Below are 21,881 nucleotides of genomic sequence, written 5' to 3' on the forward strand. Positions count from 1 at the left end.
TTTGCTTTCATTTCCCTTGCCTTAGGAGACCTATGTAGAAAAATGTTGTATGGCCTATGTCACAGATTAATATCTGTGCCATCTTCACTGTCTTCAAGGGTTTTTAGGTTATCAGGTCTCACACTTAGGTCTTCAGTCCATTTTGAATTTATTTTTGTGTATGGTGAAGCAAAGTAGTTTAGTTTCATTCTTTTGCCATGGTTGTTCAATTTTCCCAATACCATTTGATGAAGATATCATCATTTTTCCCATTGTTTCCCATTCATTCTCCTTTGTTGAAGATTAATTGACCATATAACTGTGGTGGGTTTTTCTGTTCTATTTCCATTCCACCAAAAGCATGGTGTCACAGAAATGACTTCATCTGAGCTGGTGAAAATAGAAAAGTAGAATGGTAGTATATGGATTGGATTACTTTCTAGAGGAAAATTTTTAAAGTGGTGAGAGAATGATGTTAGATCACATCACGTGTGTAACACATGCTCTTCTGAGTCCCTTTTGATAATTTCTCAGAGCAGACCGTGGAGATGTTTGGGATACCATTTTTGTTTTAGCTTAAGTCTAAAATCAACCTGCCTCCTGCTAAATCCCTACCTGCTGATTCGTAGAGAAAATTACAAAACTGTTCAATGTTGCTTAAGCCTTAGTCCAATTTGATTATTTAAACAGCCCATTTTTTTATTGAAGTTATTAATATACAGTGTTAAATTAGCTTGAGATGTATAACATTGATTTGACAATTCTATACATTACTCAGTGCTCATCACGAAAGTGTGGACCCCATCTGTCATCATACAATGTTCTAGTATGCCAGAACTTTTGTACTTTTCATTTCTTATGCTGTACTTTTCATTTCCACGACTTACTAATTCAGTAACTGGAAGTTTATACTGCTTAATCCCCTTCACCTGTTTTGTACATCACTCCCTGCCGCCCCATACAAATACAGACACCTCTTCTAGAAACCACCAGTTTGTTCTTGTATTTATGAGTCTGTTTGTTTTTGTTGTTTGTTTTGTTTCTTAGGTTTCACATATAAGTGAAATTGTACGGTATTTGTCTTTTTCTGTCTTATTTCACTTAGCATAAACTCTCTAGGTACATTCATGTTGGCGGATGGCAAGATTTCATTCTTTTTTATGACTGAGTAAACAGTCCCTATAGTTTTCAGATGAAAATGTTTTATCACTTGCCATCCTCCCTTCCTGGCTGATACCCATAATTGGTGCAGGGATCGGTGTGTGAGTGGGAAGAAAGGGCAGAGTAACAATTTATTGTAACAGGGACCAAGTAGTCCCTTAGATGTACTGTGTTCTGCCTCTTCTAGTCATGAACATGATGGCTCTTACCTAGATGGTCCTGGCATCACAGTCCAAGTGTCTGGTGCCATCATTGATGGCTTGCATAGAGCCTGCCTGCTTGAGCTGTCTCTCACTGTGGGCCTCATAATCTCTCACCTGAGTCTGTGTAGGGCTGTAGTCATCCTACCTGCCCTGATGGGCCATGTGGTAGACCCGGTGTTTGTCAATGTAGTTTTCACATTTCCTGAAAATTGGAAGTACCTTGGTTGGAAAGGCACAGCCTCAGATGCTCCCCCACCTAAACATAGTGTGGGCCTTCTTAGTGTCCATGTTGATAAAGGGCTCCATTTAGGATAAAGTAGGGGGAGGTAGGGATGATCATGAAAGTTTTGATAGGAAACATAATTTGCTGTGATTAGAATGTGAGACTTATATGCATGAGTGATGATACAGGGATGTGGGTTGAAGAAAATGAGATTTTAAAAGATAATTTTATTCATATTTAATCATGAGAGATATGACCCAAGGTTTTTCTAAGTAAAGTGCATAACTCTGAGTCAGTGTTATTATGTACAACATAAAAATGTAGAAATTAACAGAAGTATTTGCATAATAAAATTGCCTTACTCGGATATAAACTTTTCGATATATTTCTTTTAATGTAATTTTTTGCATGAATATATATTTACAACTTAAGAATACTATATATGTTTGTTTTCCTCTATAAGTTGTCTTTTTTTTTTTTTTTTGGTCAGTTAAAGCTAATTTATTATGCATTAAACCTGTACTTTGCTACTTACTAATTATTGATTGCTCTCCCTATTCAGTACTTTGCCTTTCCACTTTATTGTGATTTAAAAAAAAATGTTCATAGGTTTGGGGACTTCTTTGTTCCTATATCTATATGTTTATATATTTGCTTATATATTTAAGCTAGACAACTTTAAAAACATTTATCAGCATAGTGCTACCTAGGTAGCGCAGTTGGTTGAGTGTCCAACTCTTGATTTCAGCTCAGATAATGATCCCAGGGTCATGGGATTGAACCCCATGTGATGCTCTGTGCTGAGCGTGGAACCTGGTTGAGATTTTTCTCTCCCCAGCTCATGTGCTCTCTCTCTAAAATTAACTAACTAACTAAATAAGTAAACAGCCTATAGAGGGGACCCAAGTTTCTGCCTTCTCATTGCCCCAGCATCTCCTGGGCATTGTCTTAATGTATTGGCTTAGAAGAAGAGTATAGGCACACCTAATGTCTGGCTTATACAAAGGACAAGGGGAGAGAGTCCAAGTTTGCATTCCTTCTTTTCCACAAATCATTTGCTTTGATGAGCAATGTGGGATGTGGTTTACACCTAGTAGCAAGTGAGGGTGGAAAATACAGTCTTTAGCTGCCATGTTCCTGCCACTACTCCTATTAACAATAGGTGAGAACCTGTTTTAATGATCAATCACAGGCTCCCACCATACTTTTCCTTTATTTTTTCCAGTCTCTAACAGAATTCTCCCTTTCCACAGTTCATGGAAATGCTGTTATGTTTTCTAATATTTTCTTCATGGTGTATTTCCTGCCTGCCTGCCTGCCTGCCTGAGAATATGTATATTGCACTCTTGCCATGCACTAAATGTAGGAGAAAGCTTGGAGGATATCATGGGGAAAAACACCAAAGCTCTCTTTTTTTCATAGCTTATGGTTCAGTACACGAGAAAGACATTAAACCAGCAATTCTAGGAGTGACCCATGGACCCTAGGTGTCTCTGAGACCATTTTCCTAATCTACTAAGGTGTTGTTTGCCTTTTTAATTGTGTTGTCATTTGTTATTACAGAACCAAAATAATAATAGGTCAAAATACTGAATCATGTCAATAGCACTAAATTGTACTAATAATCATGATATCCTTCACTGCTATGCACTTATGATAAAAAAAATGCTCAAGTTGTAAAAATCATTATTAAATCTTAACCATTAGGTAGACACCTCTTCAATATGCTGTGTAACCAAATATGAAGTATACCCAAAGTACTCTGCCATATTCCAAACCACATTGGTTACCTTGAGGATAAAAAGTTGTATGATTAAGTTGTGAACTGAACTAGTTGCTCTTTTCCTGGAATACAATTTATACTTGAAAGAAATTGTGGTTAGTCCTACTTGGGAATTTGGCAGAGTTAGTCTGTGATTTCAAAGAAAACAGCTAACAGTGTTTGTTGCCAATAATAAAATTAGAGTTTTTAAGCAAAAAATATTTTTTTGAAATTTAAAAACCGTATCTGGATATAGCACTGAGAGATATCAAGCTCTCCCAAGAGTTAAAGTCTTTTCTGATGATTATGGGTAATATTAAAAAGATGATTAAATATATACATATGATATAGATAATATATATTCTTGTTATGTTATTATTTGGTATTGAAAATATATCAATATTCAGTTCTGCACAGCTCAGTGAACTAATTTTCAAATCAGACATGGATAAAATATTCATCCAAGTACAAGATAGACAAATGATATCAAAGTCTGAAAAGTTCATAGAAATGCATTATAACCAGTCTTTAAACTGCCCTTTTTATTTATTTATTTTTAAACGTATTTTTAATGTTTTATTATTTTTGAGAGAGAAAGAGCATGAGCAGGGTAAGGACAGAGAGAGAGACACACACACACACACACAGAATCTGAAGCAGGCTCCAGGCTCCAAGCTGTCAGCTCAGAGCCTGATGCAGGGCTCGAACCCACGAATGGTGAGATCATGACCTGAGTCGAAGTCAGACCCTTAACCAACCAAGCCACCCAGGCACCCCAAAGCTACTCTTTATTTTTAATTTTGGTATAGATTAAAGAAGGCTCTCCATAATTATCTGTGAGTGCTGTTAAATTGCTCTTCCCTTTTCTAATAATTACATAATTATGTGAAAATAGTTTTTAATATACTTCAACCAGAGTAATAAGTGATTGCACTATATTAAATGCAGAGGATTGAGAATCCAGCTGCCTTTTAATAAGCTATTTGCAGAAATGTAAAGCAATATTATTTATCTCTCTTTGGAATAGGAGAGAGCTAGTCAACAACTAAATGACTACAATTACCCTGATCACTAATCCAGAAAAAAAAAAAAGGAGGTGACCTTTCTTCTACCTCACTGGTTCTTCATCTTTAGCTTCCGTCAGAATCACTTGGCGGGTTTGTTAAAACACAGATGGTTGGGCCCACTCCCAGAGTGTCTGATTCAGTAAGTTCTGGGTGGTTCCTAGGAATGTACATTTCTTAAGTGTTGCTGATACTTTTGGTCCTGAAATTATACTTTGAGAACTACTGTTTTCTTCCTTTGGGTTTAATGGACAAACCTATTTGAGTTGCCATTTGTGGGAAGAAAAAAAATTAAGTTTATTAATTTTGAAAGTGTGTGTGCAAGTGAGGGAGGAGCAGAGAGAAAGGGAGAGAGAGAATCTCAAGCAGGCTTCATGCTGACGCAGGACTCAGTCTCATGACCTTGCGATCATGACCTGAGCCAAGATCAAGAGTCAGATACTCAACCGACTGAACCACCTAGGTACCCCAAAAGATTAGAGATTTTAAAAGTTCAGTAGTACAGATGTAGAAACAATGACTGGAAGTGTTTGTAGTTGCTGGAATTTGGGAGGTAATTAAAAATTAAACAATAGCATGTCAAGAACTCTTCAGTATTTGAGGTCTTACCTTACTTACAAGCTAATACATTAGCTTACTGCAGTTTTATGCTAATGTCTGTCTTCAGAAGACAGGAGTTTCCTGGTTCAGAGACAAAAAGGACTTCATTACAACAATTCTGGTTGTCAGATGATCAGTATTTATGTCCATTTACCAAACCCTAATTCCTTAAGAGCAACATGCAGAGATCCAGCTGATGACTGCACAAACATTGGGATATGTTGGGGTAGAGCAGACCTGAACTTACAAGATCTCTTACTGGGCTGTCAGGAAAAAGCTTCCTGTGCCGCCCACAATTCTCTCCTTTTGTCCTGTGTTTCTAGAGTAGTCTTGATTGTGCAGTCATTCTTGCTCAGTGTAGTAGTTTGGGACCTGTTTCAGGCATGAATGGCTTTGGGATTAGTTTTATGGAGAGTTAACATTGAGAAGGTACCAGGGGCACCTGGACAGTGCAGTTAGTTAAACATCAGACTTCAGCTCAGGTCATGATTTCGCAGTTCATTTGTTTGTGCCCTGCATCAGGCTCTCTGCTGACTGCTCAGAGGCTGAAGCCTGCTTCAGATCTGTCTGTCTCTTTCTTTCAAAAATAAAACATTAAAAATTTTTTAAAAATTGAGAAAGTTGGTCATTTGGGGGATCTGGATTCTGGTGTTTACAGTCATTATCAAATTATTATTATATCCTAGAATGCCGGATATATCCCATAAATATGTATTTATTTATTTAAATAAATTTAGTGCTTCTTATAGCTAAATTAGATTTTTAGGTTATGATCTCTGTTGAGGAATAATAACTAGAAACAAAATCTTCTCCCAACCCAGACATCCTCCTTACAAAAATAGCAGAGAAGGAAAACACTTTTATTTTTAAATAAGCATTTAACCAGCGTGTGGTGTACATTAGAGGCAATCCACTGAGAGATTGCAAAGATGGAAAGAAATCTCATCCCATATATAGCTAAATGGGTAAAATTTAACTACATACATGTTTTCAAGTTAGAATTAACTAGTTCGTAAGTAAGAGGCTTGACACCTTATGCACATAGTTCATTTAACTTTGTTAGTTGGGTAGACCATTTGTGTTAGCTAATTGGCCTTACCGAAAGGAGAAACATGTCTCACATCTTTGTGATAGGAGGTAGCTATGCATCTTGGAGCAAGGCACCCACCCAGGTTAGGCTCCTATCCCTCCACAGGAAAATGGAAGATAGTGTTGCTGTCTCTCTTGAGAAAGACATCCTAGGTCATAAAGCTGACCAAAACAAGGTCTATTTGTTTTTCTTTTTTTTAATTTTTTAATTTCTTTAATTTTTTTTTTTCTTTTTGAGAGAGAGACAAAGCATGAATGGGGCAGTGTCAAAGAAAGATGGAGACACAGAATCCAGAGTAGGTTCTAGGCGCCAAGCTGTCAGCACAGAGCCTGACGTGGGACTTGAACCCACAGCCTGTGAAATCATGACCTGAGCCGAAGTTGGACACTTAACCTACTGAGCACCCAGGCTCCCTGGCCTATTTGTTTTTTTAAAGTATGTGTGGGTGTGTGGGTATGTGATGCATTTCAAATGTGTGATACATTTGAAAGAAAGAAAAAGTATTTACAGTTATAATTTTTCTAAAGTAAATGCTCTAAGGGTAAGGAGGGGACTGTTATTTCTCCCTGTACTTTCAGAGGGTTTAATAAAGCCTCATATTTTTTATTTTTAATTTATTTATTATTTTTTTAATTTTAGAGCATGCAAGTGGGAGATGGGTGGGCAGAGGGAGGGAGAGATGCTCAACTGACTAGGTCACCCATGTGCCGCAAGACCTCATATTTTTAATTTATATTTTCCCTTAAACTTTATTTGCTTCTTTCTTTAATATAAGGATCTTGAGCTTGTTGATCATATTGTAACACTATGATAAACAAAAGACTTCAAATGCAACTTGTAATTTTGTTTTAATTCCATTTAAACTAAACTGTAATGTAGTTTTATTCAGTGTAAAAATTTGAATTTCTTAAATTCTGCATAAAATTAGGATTTCTTAAAAGTGGAATGGTGATGTCAGGAATTCAGAATAAAATAACTAAATCACCATTTTAATAGCTGAATAGCATGTGATGTTGGGCAGCTGAAACCAAGAAATAATTGTTATAAATGTGACCCCGAGCAGAGAATTGGACAAAGAATCTTCTTGGAGTGGAGGAAAGAGTGTTTGGAAGAGCTCAGAGGTTCTTTGTCTTTAAACTACTAGCAGTTAAGGGGCGCCTGGGTGGCTTAGTCGGTTAAGTGTCCGACTTTCGATTAGGTCATGATCTAGCGGTTCATGGGTTCGAGCCCCACGTCGAGCTCTGTGCTGACTGCCATCTCAGAGCCTGGAGCCTGTTTCTGTCTGTGACTCCCTCTCTCTCTAACCCTCCCCTGCTCACGCTGTCTCTCTCTGTCTCTCTCCTAGAAATAAATAAAATATTTTAAAAAAAAAAGTTAAAACTACTAGCAGTTAAAACTTTAGATTTACTGTACTGCCTTTCAACAAAATCAGGCAGATACTATTTGATTACTATTTTATAATGGTAAATTATGTAATTCTAGTGAAATAATTAGAATCTAGCCAAGGGTTAATTTACTTAGATCTTGATTTGGTTTTTGGTTCCCTCCTCCTGCTTGTCCTAAGGAATGTGTTTCCTTTCCCAAATCTCAGTGTTAATAGGTGGCTGTGCACACGTGACCCCAAAGTGCAATGAGTTTCAGTGTTACTGTGGTGGTGCTCTTAGCTCTGCTACCATATGTATGGTGTGTTATCAGGTGCTGAGCTCCATTTCATACGCCTGCTGAGCTTAATGTCTGCTCTCAGAGATGTAATTTTCTTTCTTTCTTTTTTTAAATTTATTTCTGAGAGAGAGAGACAGCGTGAGCAGGTGAGGGTCAGAGAGAGAGGGAGACACAGAATCTGAAGCAGGCTCCAAGCTCTGAGCTAGTTGTCAGCACAGAGCCCGACGTGGGGCTCGAACCCATGAACCGTGAAATCATGACCTGAGCCCAAACCAAGAGTCAGATGCTTAACCAACTAAGCCACCTAGGCATCCCACAGATGAAATTTTCCATTAGCCACCTCTTCCTTAAAAAGAAGCCTGAGGGACACTCTAAGTGGTCCCAACTTTGACTTTGTAACTCTTGGCTTACTGGCGTACCATGATCATATTGAACACCTCTATGGCCCGTTGGAAGTTAAAATCTCCCTGCCTAGAACTCTGAAGTTTCTCATTTCACAGTGACCAGCTTGTTCACAGTTACTTTGGAATGTCCCTTAGTCACCTTGACTGGCTTGGCCTTGTGACCGCAATGGTCACACACTTTGATCTTTCCATACATGTTGTATATTCCTTGTTTCTCTTTAAAAGTGTTATGCCCAGATCGTGATCTCCCCCAAATCCCAAGACCACCAAGGAGTCCGAGTTACGTATGCAAAGGCAAAGGGTTTTATTACGGGCTCGAGCTCGGGCTCACAGACTTCACCAGTGCCGTGGATCCGTGCTGAGAGCCCCGAACAAGGGCAGAGTAGGGTTTTTATGGGGTTTGTGATGGGGGAGTTACAGAAGTTGTGACATGGGAATAGTGATCCAGTCATAATTATACAACATCATTGACAGCTGGTTTGACCATACACATTGTCTAGAGTATTCGTTACTTTTGGCGGGATCCAATTACAATATTTAGAGTACCTTTAAATTCAGCCAATCACAGAGCGAGCCTAGGGTCTTACTCAGCGACTAACGGGTTAACTTTAACTTTTGGTAACAGGGTCCTATCTATAGTTTCTATCTCCAGGCCTCTCCCTTAACAATGTGGAGGGTGGTCGCTGGCCTTTCCTGATTGGGTGATTGGGTGTTGCAGGGGTGGTTACTCCTGCCTTGGGCAATGTGTAACTTACCTGATAGTTTCGGGGAAGCTGAAATTTAGGCCTTCTAGTTTAGAGGGGAAACTTAAAGCCTGTCATGGAGTCAGTTCGGTTTAGACGTTTAGACTTGTGTCTTTACAAAAGAAGGGTGTTCCCAGCCATTTTTAATCAGCCTTTGGATTTAAGGGAAAAAACAATAGCTGCCTAGTTGAGTATTGCTAGGAAAATTGACCCTTTCTTCATTTCCCCTTCCCCTCCACTACCTCCAAGATTTTTTTTTCTTTTTGCGATATTGCTTCTTGTCTCTCAAACACTACTTTGCTGAGATTTGTAGAGAACAACCTTTAACTCTTTACCGCGTGCTGTGTGGGAAGAATACCAGTATTTAAAATGTTGGAACCCTAACCAGGCAGCATTTCTGATTTTCCTATCCAGAGTCTGTCTGCACGGAAATGAGAACTGAAAACTACATAAACTGCTAGGCTTTGAAGGACTCTTTTCAGCATTTCTGCCTCTAGGATATTTACTTCTCAAAGAGCACCTTGTGAGGAAGGAAGAAATTAAGCAGATACCCAATTAATAACACTCCTAGCCTCAATCTTTAATGTTACACAGATTTCAGGATATTTTGAACCACGAGTCATCGACCAGTATGCTCCTTGCAAAGTAAGCTAAGTGTCCTATGTTATCAATTATTTTAAGAGATATGAAATGAATTAGAACTTAAAGATAATGCTAGGAACATTTTTTTTTCTTGTTAAGATTATAAACTTTTCATGTTGACTGATAATTCTTTTTGTTTGTTTTACTATTTCTGATTTTACCCCACTTGGCTCTCAGACCTCATTGGCTTGTATAATGTGAGCCTTTCTCTGGGCCTTCCCCTTGTTGAGTTTGACTAAAAGAATGGTCTGTGGGTGGCTGTTCATCAAAGCTCGCTGTGCCAATGGAATCACCACTTCTGTATGTTCACGGGGATCTGGAAGGTCTCATCTTCACAGCATGGCTGCTACTGACTCAATTGGCAGTGCTCTGGAAACCCAGAGGGCCTTCTTGAAGATAGCCCTGCTGGAAACTGCCTAGGGTGTGTTAGGTGGGTGGATCTCTCTTGAATGAGGGAAATGTGTGAGCCATAATGCTTACAATGGTCCTTTTCACAGAGCCAAGCACACTGTTGTTGATTAATAAATAATGGGTTGTTTATCTTGGAATTGTTTTTATTGGCAGATGCCCTGAAAGATTCAAAGGCTGTCTGTAAATGAAGAATGCCCTCATGGTTTATTCAGCTCCTGTTTTTCTACTTAATGTGCTGGTATCTGGGGAAAATTTCTTAAGTATTAAATCACAAGTAAAACTTAAGCAGCTTCCCCCACCTACCGGATTTTCAAATAGGCCATTTAACTAGGATTCTGTTCTCAGGTGCCTCTGATGATTTGGGGGAGGGGGAGAGAAAGAGAGAAGGGGGAGGAGAGAGAGAGAGAGAGATAGAAGTGTGTGTGTGTGTGTGTGTGTGTGTGTGTGTGTGTGTGTAGCTGGAGGGGGATAGGAACGAAGAGAACAATGCCCAGAAGTTTGCCATCTAATTGTAACAGGCACAAATAGCTTACATAAATTCAAGTACATTTTGGGTTGATTGTGTGTCTAACACAAGTTAGGGGGTGAGACTTCCAAGAAATATTCACCTAAATGTGTAGAGTGAGGGACATCAGGGATCACAGGGGTAATGGGTCAGGAAAGATTCATAAAGGAGGTAAGTTTATGGTTGATGGAGGATAGGGTGGCAAGAAGCAGCAACGGAGATTAAATTTTGGCAGGGGAAACCGTATGTTTGAAGATCTGTGGTGCGATCACAGTAGGTGTTCTCGGAACCAGAAGTTGTTCAGTAATGCTGGATCAGAAAGCACTGTGGGAATGGCCGTAGGAAAATGGGGCCCAGATAATAAAAATCCTAGCTGAGCTTCTCAAACTGTGATAAATACCTCTACAACATGTAGCCCTGGCTAAAGACAACTTGAAGGCAAATGAAAGACTTGTCTTATCTTCCTTGTGTCCTTTGCTCAGAGATTCTCTAGCAGTCAGAAGGAGCCTGACAAATAATTGATATGATGTGATGCAAAGGTATCAGCTACTGTTAAGTGTGAAGGATAAAAGGGCTCTTTTAGGAAGCGTTCTTTCCTTAGTAATATTTTTATGTTATGGCAAAATGCTAGGAACCCAGATTGTGAGGAGACCTTGCGTACATGTAGAAGGTGAAGAAACATTTTGAAAATGGATTTATGACTCATGTGACAGGGAAGCTAGAAGAACATGGGGGAGAGACATTTCTGTTCTACGTACCATGGGGTCTCCGGTGCCAGCACATTATGTGGGCTGTGTGTCAGAATTTTAATAATGGTGGTGGAACATGCATTGCATAGACATAACTGTTTTAATATATCATATTTTTAAATTATTTGTTATATGGCTTCTTGGCACCACTACCATCTACTTCATTTCTTTTTTCTTTTTCCTTTTTTTTAATATTTTTTATTTATTTCTAGGAGAGAGAGAGAGACAGCGTGAACAGGGGAGGGTCAGAGAGAGAGGGAGTGACAGACTCTGAAATTGGCTCCAGGCTCTGAGCTGGCAGTCAGCACAGAGCCCGACGCAGGGCTCGAACCCACGAACAGTGAGATCATGACCTAAGCGAAAGTCGGACGCTTAACCGACTAAGCCACCCAGGCGCCCATTTTTTTTTTCTTTTTTTAAAATATTTTTTATTTATTTCCATCTACTTCATTTCTATGAAGAAGAAAAGGTTAACGTTAGGATAACTGACCAGAGTATCTTCCAAAAAGGAGCAAAATTTTGAATAAAACTAATTGATAGTGCTTAACTTTAAGTTATAGAAGGTTGAATTTTTTATTGGTTTAATGAATACATACTAACAACAATAAAAACAGTCTTTAGTTGAGTTCATTGAATTTAAGTATTATGAAGTAATATCAAATGGGACTTATTTTTGACAATATTTCTATGTTTGGAAACCGTTAAAGATTGTTTTGGTATAAAATAAAATTCAGCTGTTAAGAGACAGAAAGAAAGAGAAGGTGTATATGCATGCCTGTGTTGGTGGATTGGATATAACATAAGGATGAAGTTACAAATCCTGTATTTTACTTTTTTCAGGTGCTGGTGAATCTGGGAAAAGTACAATTGTGAAGCAAATGAAGTAAGTAGCCTTAAAATATTAAATTTGTGTTTTATGTTTAAGTGTGCCCTTCCATCAAAGGAAGTAAGTGTTTTGTTTCGTTTTTCCTTTTGTCTCCTTAGAATTATCCATGAAGCTGGTTATTCAGAGGAGGAATGTAAACAGTACAAAGCGGTGGTCTACAGCAACACCATCCAGTCAATTATTGCTATCATTCGGGCCATGGGGAGGTTGAAGATAGACTTTGGTGACTCAGCTCGGGCGGTGAGTTGTTAAATTCATTAGAACAGGCCTGTTGGGAGTACAAAGAATAACTTGCATGATAATACCATAGTACATAACATAGATTTATCCACCATCTCAGGACCATTTTATAAAAAGGGTATAGAGACAGTAGTGCATGAAGTGAGTAAGAACCTTTAGAAGCAATGACCTTGGAATACACAAGATCGTGTAATGTTTTTATAACTAGAATTCTTTCCTTATCCATTCCAGATGATTTTGACAACTCAATAACCATGCAATATTTTCTGTGTAACTTATGATACTGGGTATTCATGTGTCTCCATGAAGATTTTTAGTAGTTACTATGGAGTTTAATAAGCTGCCTGTGCTGACTCTCTTCACAATTTGTTTTCATAATTTGGAATGCTGATATAATCTAATTATTTGTATTTATCCCCAGCCTACAAAAACAATCTAATCTCATCTGGTGGAAACTGTATAAAATCTTGCCTGTCTTTGAATAGGAAAATATTGGCTGTTAGAAAACATGCATCAGAATTTCAGAGCTAAAGGGTTTGAGGACGTTAGGAGACATGCACGTTTCACCCCTTTATTTTATCAGTAAAGAAACTGGACCCCAAGACACGACAAGATAGGAAGATTGGTAACCAAGGCACTGGGCCGGCAACATTTCCTCCTTCGGCCTAATAACACATTTTGCATCTGATGGTGGCAACCCTTTTCTAAGCCTTAGGACACTTTATTTTTCTTCATTTCACTCTAGCCCGGTTTGCTTGCTTAATCTGTTTGAAGTTTTGTTATTTGTGTGTTTTTCTTTTAAACTGATTTGTTTTTAATAACTGATAATAAAACTTGACCTTCCCACAAAACTCTAATTGAAACTCTAGCTTAAATTTTAACTTTTTGTACAGAGTAGGTGTACTGTTACTGCTACTTTTTATAGTTCCTTGTATTTTCATGTATGTGTGTGCATGTGTATTCCATCACCCTCCTAATACATTACGTGAGGGTTTTTTGTATTGAGACTCTTTCTTTTTGTCTTCTTAGTGTCTGGTAGATGTTTTTTTAACGTTGAGGATCAGTTCATGCTTATCAGAAAAAATGAAAACAGTATTAGAAAATATATATTGGGGAAATCTAAAATAAATCTGGTATATTATTTACAAGTTACACTGACATTTCCTTGTAGGTTATTGGCCCTATTAGTTTACCAACCATCTCCTTTTAAACAAAAATTTAAAAACTTAGTGTAATGAACTAAAATCTTCCAGTAGATTTCAAGATTATTTTTAATACTAATTCATTACATTTTCCTGAATTCTTTTTCCTGGAACAAGATGTGATCATATCCAGACATTTATGCTTTATCTACTATTCATTTAATCATTTTTATCTTTAATTTATTCATTTATTATTGATTCAATTAACAAATGCTTTTGAAGCTCTTAGTTTTAAACGGTGGGATCCACCCTTAAAAGAGAAAGAATTGATAGATTGCATTTTACATCAATTCTGCTTATGGTGACTAAAATTGTTTATCATATCACATATATGGTATTCTATATTTATGTGTTATATGTGATAATTTAGAGAGAAAGATTTTATAATCTCCATTTTAGGTGGTAATTGAAGAGTTAGTGCAAGCAGTTTTTTATGAGGTCTTTTTAATTCATGTTTTTCTCAAGGATTCAGTGACGTGTCTGACTAGAAGTAGCTCTTTTGTCACTACAGACTTTTTTTTTTTTAAGTTTCCCTCCTTCCCTCCCTTCTTGAGTTCCGATGCTTTGAAAATCTATATGCAGGACTTCTTGTCTCCTCTTTGTTTCACTTAGTGCTAATTTGAGTAACTCTTAGACTATCTAGCTGTAGCCTAGTAACTGTTTCCCTCCTACCTTCAGACTCTTCCTTCTGTTTGCTTTAGCCATTGTTACTGACTCCTTCACACATATGTCTTCATGTTCTCACACTGGTTTTGATTGGTCTTGTGTTCTACCCTCACTTTAAAATATTTGGAGGCTTTTGGAATTTTGCTAAGAAATTTACAGGTGAATTAAACCTGTACATAAGGAAGGGACATTGGGGCTTGATACTGAAACGTGTAAGAGTTTTCTAGACAAAAACAAGAAAAAAGCATTCTGTGAATAAGAAACAGTATATTCAAAGGCTAAATATATTTCTCTTTTTCAAGTACCAGTTCTTGGAAATATTATGCCTGAGTCAAAGGATAACCAGATACTTAGTTTTAATAGGAACCACAGATGTGCTTTCAGAAAGAAAGTGATGTGAATAATCTTTTCTAACAACTGTGTATCGGTGTCTACCAGAGTCTCACCAACTTACATATTAACAACATTTTGATTTTTATGTCTCATGCCTAAAAAATATTGTTTTCCTTTTTTTTTCTTTTTTAGTTTTTATTTTCCTGATTGTTAGTGAGGTGGGAAATCTTTGTCTTTTAGTATTTCTTCTGTGAATTCCTCTGAGTATTCTTCACTCACTTCTGTTAAATGCTTATTCTTTTCACATTGATGTTCTTTAAATATGAGGCATATTAACCCTTCTTTAAATTTTGAAAATAATTTTGCTCAATAGTTTTCTTTTAATTTTTTGAAATAGTAACCTTGTTTTAGAGCTCTTAATTTTTTTTTTTACACTCAACTCTGACTTCTCTGTATCTTTATTAGAGAGATTTTCTCAAACTTAAAAGTATTTTTAAAAAATACTCCTTTTTTTTTTTAGAACGTTTATAGTTTTATTTTTTAGACCTATCACTTCACCCACCTGGAAATGTTATTTGTGTCTGTTGGTAGGTGGGATCTAAGTATATTTTATAATCTGATCATCCCTTGCTTTACAGCCATTCCTCAGTGACTTGAGCTTGTAGACTCCATTTTTTTCCCCATCGATATATTCTTTCTTTTTTTCCAACTCAGTCACTTATTAAATTACTCAGCCCTTATAAATGTCTTTAATTATAATAAGATGGAAATAATAACATCTACCTGGAAGGGTTGTGAGAAATAATGACCTAATGAACATCAAACTTTTATCACATGCCTTGTTCATAACAGATGCTCAGTAAATGTTTGTTCCTACAATTGTTGCCATTTATAATTATTATACTACTGTTACTCTAGTCAGAATCAACTTATTTTAGTTTCTGTTGCCTTGTAGGGTTAATAGGTATTTGGTAGGGTAAGAGCACTCATCCCATTGTTTTTTTGTTTGTTTTACCAAAATATGAAGTCAGTTTTGCATTTCTCTTCCACGTGAACTTGAGAATCAACTTACTGCCCCACATTGCTGTTGAAACAAAACAAAAACAGTGTGTTGGTATCTTGATTGGAATTACATCTTAATATGTAGGTTAATTTGATGAGAATTGACTAAAAAGATGTAAAACTTACAGAGATGTTGACTAATTTGCTGTGGCATGCTTAATATTTGGCAGTTATTGGATTTGCAAAGCAGATTACACATTAGTTATTTAAAATCAGAGGAAACAAAATTGTTTTCAGGAACTGCATAGAGCAATCAGGTTGTGCCGACTGTCCTTTCAAAACTCTCTCAGAATGAGTGTACTTAATCTGTACATGATAAATTATTGTTTTTAATAATGGGAAGTTGGGGAAGCATTTGTAGGAGCCTATCAGTATGTCCCAGGCACTGCATCATTTAAAACAGTGCTGTTCAAAGTGTGGTTCATGAATCTGTGTATGTCTGCAAGCATGCACATGAGTACAGAAGTCAAGGAAAATAAATTAGATTTAATGCAATTGGCAGCATAATTTATATGTTAACTTTGATAGTTTAAGAAAATGGGTTTGTATTTTATGTGATTTAAATTTTATTTTGAAATAGAGTGGAAATAAAAGAGAACAAAACATAGGGCGGTCCTTTGTCACAGGTAGTTTAAGAAGCACTTACTTGGACCGGGCACTTGGGTGGCCCAGTCAGGTAAGCATGTGACTTCAGCTCAGGTCATGATCTCACGGTTTGTGACTTCAAGCCCCATGTTGGGGGGGCTCTTGCTGACAGCTCGGCCTGGATTCTGCTACAGATTCTAGGTCTCCCTCTCTTTCTGCCCCTCCCCCACTCACAGTCTGTCTCTCTCAAAAATAAACATTTAAAATTTTAAAAATAAAACCTTACTTGGAATAATTTAAGATATTGATTTGAATTGAGTGAAAAGGCCCCCGTTTCTCCTCCAAGCCTCAGCATGCACCTACATAATGGCTACTTTTCTATTTTTCTTATTTCATAGTGTATTTCATTAGTTAGTTTCTGTGTGCCTAATTTCCAGATTGTGTTTGAGAAAGGTTATATCAGTTTACCTTCCTGTCCTGTTTCTTAGAGTGCCTTTTCTTAGCACTCTAGGTAGCCCAAATTTAGAAGTCTTAATATATTAAAAATACTGGCTAATTTATTAGTAAATCTTATCTCATTTTAATGTGTATTTTCAATTTTTAGTGTAATTGCAGTTTCCCATATCTTTACTAACATATTTTCTTTCTCTGTCAGTGGCCTGTTTTATGCCTTAGTCATTTACCACTTGGATTCTTCGTGTTTTGATCATCTATTTGCTTTTTTGTATGCACCCAATGTATGTCCACTAATATATCTTTGTCCACTAATATATCTTCCTCTGTTATTTCTTCCATTATGTTTCAATTTAGAAAATCTCTCCAAGATTTACTAAATATTCATGCTATTTTAAATGTTTTTTAGGGGAGTATATTTTAACATTATTTCATGGGTTCTTTAGTCACTCTGAAACTTCTTTGTGGTATGCATGGAGTTGAGATCTACCATATTTTTTTTCCTCTTCAGGTAGCTAGCTAATTATCAAGTAGAGTTGTTTTTTTCTTAAATAACCATATCCTATCCTACTAATTTACCTTGCCACCTTTATCATGTAATAAGTTCCAATTTGATTTTTTTCTATTGATTTGCATTAATACCAGAATGTTCTACAGATTGTAGGCTTTTAATATCTGGTAATTTTTGCCCTCCTTCCCCCAGTATTCTTGGTCAAAATGTTCCTAAGTCATTTCTACTCGTTATTTTTCCAGAGGAATATTTGAATTAGTTTTGTATTCTGGCTTATGTTTGAGAACTAAGAGGTTGTTATAGGATTATATTATTTTTGATTCTGAGGAATATTGATTTTTGTGTATGGCAAAGTGGTATTCAGCTTCCTTTGAAATGTAATATGTGCCTTGAGCACTGTATTTTTCTTTTTTCCACAATTCATGTATCAGCACATGTTTTTATAGCTCTTGACAACAAGTTTTATTGTTCATCCAAAAAAACTTTTAAGTACTTTTTATTTTATGAACTTGAAAATAAAAAATACACATAGTTCTAAGCTTCATAAATATATATATAAAGGCTATTTTTTGTGTCACATATTTATTGTGATCTCCTTTCTTGTTGTTGGGAAGCTCATGTTCACTGCATTTTAGTCAGAAATTTTGCTCTCTGCAATTTAGTTAAAATTAACTCAGATTATTTTATTTTTAGCACCCCTCCCATCGTGTTAAGCAGTACTATAGGAAAAAAGAAAAATGACTTCTATTTCCTTGCCTCAGTCATTTTTACTTCGATTACATGTGTGTTTTGACAGAAAAAAAAATGTTTAACATCTGTGTATTTCTTAAAGCAGTTCTTTAAATGTCTGGGATTGGTATCATGGGCCATGGAGTGGTGACACCCCTATTCTCAGGATTTCTTTAAAGGTGTACTACCTTTGTTTTTTATTCCCCCTTAAATAGTTTACTGTCAAGTTGGTTTCCATATAACACCCAGTGCTCATCCCCATAACTGCCCTCCTCCATGTCCATCACTCCCCTACCCCTCTCCCCCACCCCCATCAGCCCTAAGTTTGTTCTCAGTATTCAAGAGTCTCTCATGGTTTGCCTCTCTCCCTCTCCCCAACTATTATTCCCCTTCTTCTCCTGCATTGTCCTGCATTAACTTCCTCCCAATACACCTATATGTGCAAACATATGGTATCTGTCCTTCTCTGCCTGACTTATTTTGCTAGGCATAACACCCTCAAGTTCGTCCATGTTGCTACACATGGCCAGATTTCATTCTTTCTCATTGCTATGTAGTATTCCATTGTGTAGATAAACCACATCTTCTTGATCCATTCGTCCGTTGATGGACACTCAGGCTCTTTCCATGATTTGGCTATTGTGGAGAGTGCTGCTATGAACATTGGGGTACATGGGCCCCTACGCATCAGCACTCCTGTATCCCTTGGGTAAATTCCTAGCAGTGCTATTGCTGGGTCACAGGGGAGTTCTACTGTTAATTTTTTGAGGAACCTCCACACTGTTCTCCAGAGGGGTTGTACCAGCTTACATTCCCACCAACAGTGTAGGAGGGTGCCCGTGTCTCCACATCCTTGCCAGCATCTAGTCTCCTGATTTGCTCATTTTTGCCACTCTGAATGGCAAGAGGTGGTATCTCAGTGTGGTTTTGATTTGTATTTCCCTGATGAGGAGGGACACTGAGCATCGTTTCATGTGTCTGTTGGCCACCTGGATGTCCTCTTTGGGGAAGTGTCTGTTCATGTCTTCTGCCAATTTCTTCACTGGATTATTTGTTTTTCGGGTGTGGAGTTTGATGAGTTCATCATAGATATTGGATACTAGCCCTTTATCTCGTATGTCATTTGCAACTATCTTTTCCCATTCCATCAGTTGCCTATTAGTTTTATTGATTGTTTCCTTTGCCGTGCAGAAGCTTTTTATCTTGATAAGGCCCCAATAGTTCATTTTTGCTGTTCATTACCTTGCCTTTGGGGATGTGTCAAGAAATTGCTGTGGTTGAGGTCAAGGAGGTTGTTTCCTGCTTTCTCTTGTAGGGTTTTGATGGTTTCCTGTCTCCCATTCAGGTCCTTTATCCATTTTGAGTTTATTTTTGTGTATGGAGTGAGAAAATGATTTAGTTTCATTGTTCTGCATGTTGCTGTCAAGTTCTCCCAGCACCATCTGTTAAAGAGGCTGTCTTTTTTCCACTGGATGCTCTTCTCTGCTTTGTCAAAGATTAGTTGGCCATACATTTGTGGGTCCAATTCTGAGTTCTCTATTCTATTCCATTGGCTATGTGTCTGTTTTTGTGCCAATACCATACTGTCTTGATGATTATGGCTTTGTAGTAGAGGCTAAAGTCTGGGATGGTGATGCCTCCCAGTTTGGTTTTCTTCTTCAATATTACTTTGGTTATTCAGGGTCTTTTGTGGTTCCATACAAATTTTATGATAGTTTGTTCTAGTTTTGAGAAGAATGCTGGTGCAATTTTGATTGGGATTGCATTGAATGTGTAGATTGCTTTGTGTGGTAATGACATTTAACAGTGTTTATTCTTCCTACCCATGAGCATGGAATGTTTTTCCATTTCTTTGTGTCTTCTTCAATTTCCTTCATAAGTTTTCTATAGTTTTCATCATACACATCTCCTATATCTTTGATTAGGTTTATTCTTAGGTATTTTATGGTTTTTTGTGCAGTTGTGAATGGGATCAGTTTCTTGATTTCTCTTTCTGTTGCTTCATTATTGGTAAAGGTGTACTAACTTTGATAAAAGCAGTATAGTGGTCTTAAATTTATAGGAGTGATTATATCCTGTAGAAATTTGGCAGATTAAATATATGAGTATTTCTCATGTGGTATTCACTATTATTAACTAATGCTATAATGAAATAACTGAGTTAAGTCATTGGTACAAAAGATTTCCATACTTATTTAGTCTCTATTAAAGAAGGGCTTTCTTAATCTCATTCATGAGTTCTGCCATAATAAAATGAATAATCACCTACGCTTTGTTTAAAAACTTAGTCTGTCCCCTTCCCCCTTTTTTTGGATGGCTTTGATTGTTAAAAGGTTCTTCTTATGGAATTGCAATCTGATATCTTTTACCCTAAGAATTCTCTTTTTTATGCTTTATATCTAAATCCGAAGTCTACTCTTACCTTTAATGATCCTTACTTAATATGTCAGAAGACAGCTGTCAGGGTCCCTCAGAATCTTCTCTTCCCCATTCCAAAAAGACTTCTGAATTCCCATAAAGTGGGTGATAGCTTCAAATGAAATATGCTGTCACGAAATAAATGCCACATGCCAAGTTCCCTGACCGTCAGTGGGTAAAGCAGCCCTATTCCATATCCCTAACACAAAAGCATTGCATAACTCCTTCCTGAGTTCCCAGAGCACACGGTTCTCTAAAGAGGCACTTAACGTTCTCTCCCCTGTTTTATTTTCATTTAAGTCTTAGTAGCTTGAAAACATATTAAAGTGGCTACGTCCAAGGATTTTTCCTTGCTACTCACAAATAATTGCCTGGCAAATAACGTTTCTTTCAACACACACAAAAGAGTACCTGTGCTGACTAAACTACTCTTTAGTAATCCCAATCTTTTTTCTGCCCTATGTCACATTGTTTTGGTACACCTGTGTTGAGCATTCTGAATGTTCTTAGGTAACATTATGTTACATACATTTTGAAAAGACTTCATTCCATGGCCAGGTAAGATCTTTGTTATCATTCTGTAGTTTTAACATTTATCTTGTCTTGGACAATGGCTGCTTATTAATTGCTGACTGATATGTGTGATTGGGTGACCAATGAGTTGTGAAACTTCAAATGAGTTGCTTAACCACTCTGTACTCAGGGTCTTTTTATATGAAACAAAAATTTAGGTAGAATAATTTTCAAAGTACCTTCCTGTTTAAATCTATTACGTTAAAGCTCATTGATGGATCTCTGAATGTCCTCCTAATGACATGGAAGTGAATATTCTAATTAGCTTTTCAGGAAAAAGAGACTATTTTACATTTTTGTGAAGAAGAGACATTTTTTAATATAACAGAGAGTATAGTCTATAAATACACTGCCAAAGTTTCTCATGTCTTTTTCTTCAGGCTTCTTCCTAGAAAGTTTGAAGAGAATGTGATTTTACGACCCCTACCAGAAGGCATTAGTATTTTCTGTCAAGAAATTTTACTGAAATTGAATAAACATATCATAATGAAAACCCATTAAAAAAACTACCTTAGTGAAAAGTAGTTTGCTGAAATGGATGGAGAAAATTATGTTTGATGTTGTTTAATTAATAAAAATGACCAGATTTAGAAATTTCTCCTATATAGGCAGTTATTTGGAAAAGTGAATAATTGTTTCCTGTAATTAGGTAAATGGTGCTAAGAATGAACTTGAAACCATATTACATTGGGTTTTATTAAGGTTATTGTACATGTGTTACTTGCTTGCATGCATTTCTCTTGTGATTTACTAAAAAGGGAAACATATGCTTGAATAATATGTTCCCATGCTGAGATACTTAATTATCTTTCAATACGGCTTCTGTCTGAAAAAAAGGTTCACATATTGGTAGCAGAATGAATTTTACTGACAGCTAAATACCTTTGCTGCCCTGTGTCACCAATTGCTTCTCTACTGTGTACCTTGTAACTTGTGCCATCACTTTGTAAACACTTAACTGTAATACTTTGGGGAAATGCCCCTTGTTTAGAAAAATTAGGGATTGTCCACTCACTTAATGTAAA

The 21,881-nt window shown here is 36.9% G+C and overlaps 1 protein-coding gene across 1 annotated transcript in view; it reads left to right on the forward strand.

The window, feature by feature from the left end:
• Nucleotides 1–21,881, forward strand: part of GNAI1 (G protein subunit alpha i1) — an 87,633-nt gene that overhangs the window by 44,095 nt on the left and 21,657 nt on the right. Inside the window, exons 2-3 of the mRNA XM_039252468.1 lie at nucleotides 12,039–12,081; nucleotides 12,183–12,324. Of these exons, the coding sequence (XP_039108399.1) occupies nucleotides 12,039–12,081; nucleotides 12,183–12,324 (185 nt within the window). The remainder of the gene's footprint in view (nucleotides 1–12,038; nucleotides 12,082–12,182; nucleotides 12,325–21,881) is intronic.

This window comes from Hyaena hyaena, unplaced genomic scaffold (genome assembly GCF_003009895.1).
Source record: "Hyaena hyaena isolate Hyena2069 unplaced genomic scaffold, ASM300989v1 scaffold_415, whole genome shotgun sequence".
Lineage (NCBI taxonomy): Eukaryota > Metazoa > Chordata > Mammalia > Carnivora > Hyaenidae > Hyaena > Hyaena hyaena.